Source organism: Impatiens glandulifera, chromosome 4 (assembly GCF_907164915.1).
Source record: "Impatiens glandulifera chromosome 4, dImpGla2.1, whole genome shotgun sequence".
Lineage (NCBI taxonomy): Eukaryota > Viridiplantae > Streptophyta > Magnoliopsida > Ericales > Balsaminaceae > Impatiens > Impatiens glandulifera.
In genome coordinates this window covers 53,022,075-53,026,889 of record NC_061865.1, presented here as the reverse complement: position 1 = coordinate 53,026,889, position 4,815 = coordinate 53,022,075, and the positions used below count along the sequence as shown (strand labels likewise).

Genomic DNA, 4,815 nt, shown 5'->3' with positions numbered 1-4,815 from the left:
TTCACAATCTAATTTAAAGACTACAACTTCATGCCATATAAATTCCTTTATTTTGATCATTATCCTTAAAATATCTTTTAAAGAATCTATTAGTTAAATCTAATTAAACTCTTATTATAGTCACCATCCATTAAAGACAATTTAAGTGAAAACAGTTTGGATTTAAGAAAGGATTGAAATGGAAGACAAGACGAGATAATACGATACGATGATAAGTCTAACTAAATACCCATAAAAAGTAAAATAAGATTGTAAGTAGTACAAATTATCTCTTCTACTTGGGTATAATTCTCTTTATAATCCTGATGAAGATGATGTTATTTTGAAATCTTTCAGTCCCAGTACAATGAAATAACATAGCTCTCTTTCCAGTATGCAGATGTTAGCTTTAGTTGGATTGATTCTTTTGTCGAATAAACTTGACAAGTTTGGACGTAAAATATGCTGGTAATCGGACAGGTCGATAGTTCTTGCCAAGCCAAACTACAGTCGCTTTCGCTTCAAGAATAGGCTTTTGTTTTACAAGAAAAAGAAACAAATTAAGCATGATTAATGCTACTAAAAAAAATATGTTAATCAACAAATATGCCTTGAAGAAATTAAACCTCATAATCTGGAAACTTGAAGATGGAGTATGCAGTGTATAGTCGAGTTGCTGATGAATTCGTTATTTTCACCTTCATAACAAACCTGTCTCCACTCTAGATAACATATACATTGATTCAGGGTCATTCAGATTACTATTCAATTTTCAGAAAAAACCCATCATATATAGTAGGTCTTACTCTTAGTGGATTGAGGAATTTTAGTGTCATCTCAGACAAAGCTAGGGCTTCGCCTGAACTAGCAACGTCCTCTGGTTTGATTCCTATCGCTTCCAGCAATTCGTGATGTCCTTTAGAAGGAAGGAATAACAAAGCATTTATATATATATATATATATATATATACATGAAAACACAGCAATATCTAATTAGCTTGAACGATGATAGTTACCCAGATGACAATAACTTGAATAAACGGAATTGTTTACGACACCATATTGATCGAGTTCGCAGTCTTGCACTTGCATCTCAATTTCATGGAACCCACGCATACTGAAAACCCTCATTTCAAATAAATTGCAGAAGAAAAAGAGGAAGCTAATTAATTTAGGAAGAATGTACAAGTACCTTTGACCACTCTTGAATTCGAAAGCTAGACTGTTACTACAGAAGACTGGAGGAAGAAAGGGCCGGAGAACTTTCCGGGATAGCGGCAGGATGTGGAAAGGAGGTACAGACGGATTGGAATTTCCAAAAGGACGGCGGTGACCGATCGACCACTTTGCCGTCGAAGATGAACTTGGAACTGTTGCCGGAAGAGCAAAGAGAAGACTTTGTGACATGTTTCTTCTTCTTTTGATCCGTGAATTGTGATGGCGGGAAACTGGAGAATTGTTGGACGTTTCCGTTCAAACTCTAATTTGTTCGGGATGACGGTGGGTCATTTTTCTCTTTATCGGTGATTTCACTTATATAGTGGTGTGAACAAATAATTATCTATTTGTAATAAGAGATAGCCCTACTCAAAGGTAAATGAAACAAATTCGCAACAAACGTATTTAAGTGCGGCTTTGGAGCAGTAGTTTACAACATTTGGCAGTAACGTAATGCGAGAGTCTATGGTAGAACCCGCAGAAGTGTTAAAAAATTATGGAGAGACATAATTTCGAATTGTGGCACACTTGTGGGAACGTGGAGAAAAATTCCAAGTATGGAGCAGAATTGAAATATTAACAAGAATTGTAATTTACCGTTTACTAAATCATTATAAACGAAAACATAGTAATCAGATAGTTTATTTACGTTTTTGCTTTTATTCAGAATGATACGACTTCAAAATCATTCTAGATTTGTCTAAATTGATCTCTTAAACTCGTGAATTTTTTTTCCCGTTTTTGAGAATTTTTAATAAAATAACGCTAAGTCGTTTTTTTTTTAAAAAAGTTTAGTTCAGAATTCCATGTTTAGCGCTAACTCATTACATATTATTGTACCTAAGCCAATTTAAAAACGATAAATTATAAATAAATAAAAATTGTTTAGTGCAAGTGAATGTAATGTTCAACATTATATAAAGCCATATTTAGCATTGTATAAGGCTATATCCAACGATGTATAAGGTCATATTCAACGTTGGATAGGCCATATAATGCACTAAACTTAAAGAGACACGTTAAGTCTTCCGTATAACTTGAAATAACTTTTTTCAATGTTGGAATAACTTTTTTTTTCAGAGAAAAACTTCGTGAATTCTATAAATCATATGCCCAAATAACCGAATTCGGCATTTGCAAAGTATGAACCAAAAATGGTGAAGATAGTAAACAGGTAAAATTAAGATTAATGTAGTTATTCGGAATAAAAGAAAATTTGTGATAACAAGTGTATGTCTTAAGCATAATCATACATTAAGTTCTAGGAAGACACGACATATTAGATTTTACATAGTAATAGACTCAAACGCAAAAAGGAGACTGAAATTAAACGATTAAGTTGCAATAACTTTGGCCAAAAATTTTCCATTCGCTTGTAGTGAAAGTTGGAGGGTATCATAACATAACATGTATTTTGATGAGAGGACGTGTAAAAATTGTAATTCAAATGTGTTGTTTTGATAGTATATTTTTATTTCAGTGTTGTTAACTTAATAGATGCATAAAAGTACAATTATTTTTCCTCATGGTCATGAATACTCTTTGCATGATTATAGTTCTATATTTTATTTTATTTTATTTTGTCTATTAAACGTACAAATACCCTTTAGTAATTATAGAGGTACATAAATTAACTACCTCCATAAATATATGTGACTTTATAAAATAAGTTAGTAAGTCTAAATAAAATATATTAAGTCTCACATTTAATTATCATTAAAAAATAATTTTGATTTAAGTGGAAGATAATAAAATTTAATAAAAAAGAGAAAATAAAAATAAATTAATCAAAGTCGTTCTAATATGTGAATGCTTAAAGAGATATGAGAGAAAGACTTGGGGGTATATTTTCACTAAACGTAGGTACACGAAGTGATTAAATAAAGTTGGGCAAAGTTATAGTTTATGGGACCGTCATAACCCTAATTAAATTCTATTAGAAATATAAGCATTATTTTAGGCAACCTAACTATTATTAGTATAGAGTTTTGAAAATAGTTATTTAATTTATTTAGTTACAAAAATATAATTAAATAATTTAGATAAAAAATTAATTTAATTTCAAATTTTGTTTTTGGAAAACGTTTAGAACCATTTCATTAAAATTCAAAAAGTGGGAGGGTTAGAAATCAAAGCTAGACAAATCTTAAATATAATTAAGGATGACAATCAAAAGATCCTAAAAAACTGATTAATAACATTCATACATTCTAAAAAAATTAGAAAATACAAACAGAAAAGACTACATTCAAACATAACCATCTCAGTCTGGTATTTTCGCATGTCATTCGTTTTCATTGAGAAACATTTTTCCCCTTCCTTTTCATCTTTCTCTGACGATGAACGGAGATTGTATAAAAGGGGATGATAAGTATTGTTGTTTCTCATTTTGAATTTTCTCTTTGTACGAGTCCGTTCTAATTTGATAAAAAAAAATTGTTTATGAGAATTCTAGGACTTTTACCTTTGTTATCTTTAACTTGAATTTATGTGATCTTGTCTTCATTATCTTCGCTTTAACTTCAGACTCCACATTGGTTTTAGAATCTTTTTTATCGGCTTTAGAATTTTCTATTTCAGCTTTGAAATATGAGTATTTTTCTCTTGAGTTTCCTCAACAAAAACTTGAGGTTCATCCTCTAGAGAGACATAGTCTCGGATTGTGGCGCACTTGCGTGAACGTGGAGAAAAGTTCCAAATACGGAGCATAATTGAAATATTAGCAGAAATTGGAATTTACCGTTTACTAAAATCATTAGAAACGAAAACATTGTAATTAGATAGTTCAGTTACGATTTTTTGCTTTTATTCAGAATGATACGACTTCAAAATCATTTTAGGTTTGTCTAGAATGATCTCTTAAACTCGTGGTTTTTTTCCCGTTTTTGAGAATTTTTAATGAAATGACGCTAAATCGTTTTTCCAAAAAATAAAAAAACTTGAGGTTAATCTTCAATTTCCATCTTGATCCTTCGCATTATAGCAAATTTTCTTTTCCTCTCCACCTTGATTCTCTTTAATTTCTTTACCTTCTTTCCTTCACTATTTTCATTTTTTCAAGAATCTTTGTTAGTTCCTTCTATAACTGTTTATCTTAACATAATAATAAATATATATTATTATTTATAATTAAATATATAAAATTAATCTAAAAAATAATAATAAACAAAATGCACAAATTTTTGTAATAGTATTTATTAAAATAAAACTAAACTGAAATGATGAATCCATTCTCTGTCTCGCCCTAATACCATCCCGGTTAGAATACCCTAACCCTAGACATTTGTATAATTGGACTCATCCCAAAACCGAACCTAATCTTACTCCACTTTGCAATCAAATTTCAATTTATTAAAATAAATTATGTTAATATGAATAAGATTATATTTTATGAGAATTATGTTTTTCAGTTTTATGAAAAAGAGAAGAGGTGGTACTAATATGTAGAGATGGAGTTGGGTCCCGTTAGTACAAGCACATTAACAAACCAAATGCAATAGCATTTACATCAGTATTTGAAGGCGACTTATATCCGAACATCAGTATTTGAAGGTGACTTATATCCGAACATCAGTATTTGAAGGTGACTTATATCCGATTAGTTTGATGCTACCAGTA

General features: G+C 30.4%; 1 protein-coding gene across 1 annotated transcript; it reads right to left on the bottom strand.

Moving 5' to 3' along the window:
• Nucleotides 1-388: 388 nt before the first annotated feature.
• LOC124937052 (acyl-acyl carrier protein thioesterase TE3, chloroplastic-like) lies at nt 389-1,095 on the bottom strand. Its single transcript, XM_047477563.1, has 4 exons — nt 996-1,095; nt 786-895; nt 606-701; nt 389-511 (listed from the first exon to the last, which is right to left on the bottom strand). Exons 1-4 carry the CDS (start codon nt 1,093-1,095, stop codon nt 389-391), a joined length of 429 nt encoding a protein of 142 aa, XP_047333519.1.
• Nucleotides 1,096-4,815: the final 3,720 nt, after the last annotated feature.

Bases quoted from the DNA above. Each gene is read 5' to 3' on its own strand.
- LOC124937052 (XM_047477563.1), bottom strand. From the start codon at position 1,095: ATGCGTGGGTTCCATGAAATTGAGATGCAAGTGCAAGACTGCGAACTC. The intron at 702-785 runs GTAAGACCTACT...TATGTTATCTAG, and splicing joins AATTCCTCAATCCACTAAGA to AGTGGAGACAGGTTTGTTAT. The intron at 512-605 runs GTTTAATTTCTT...GTAAAACAAAAG, and splicing joins TCAAGTTTCCAGATTATGAG to CCTATTCTTGAAGCGAAAGC.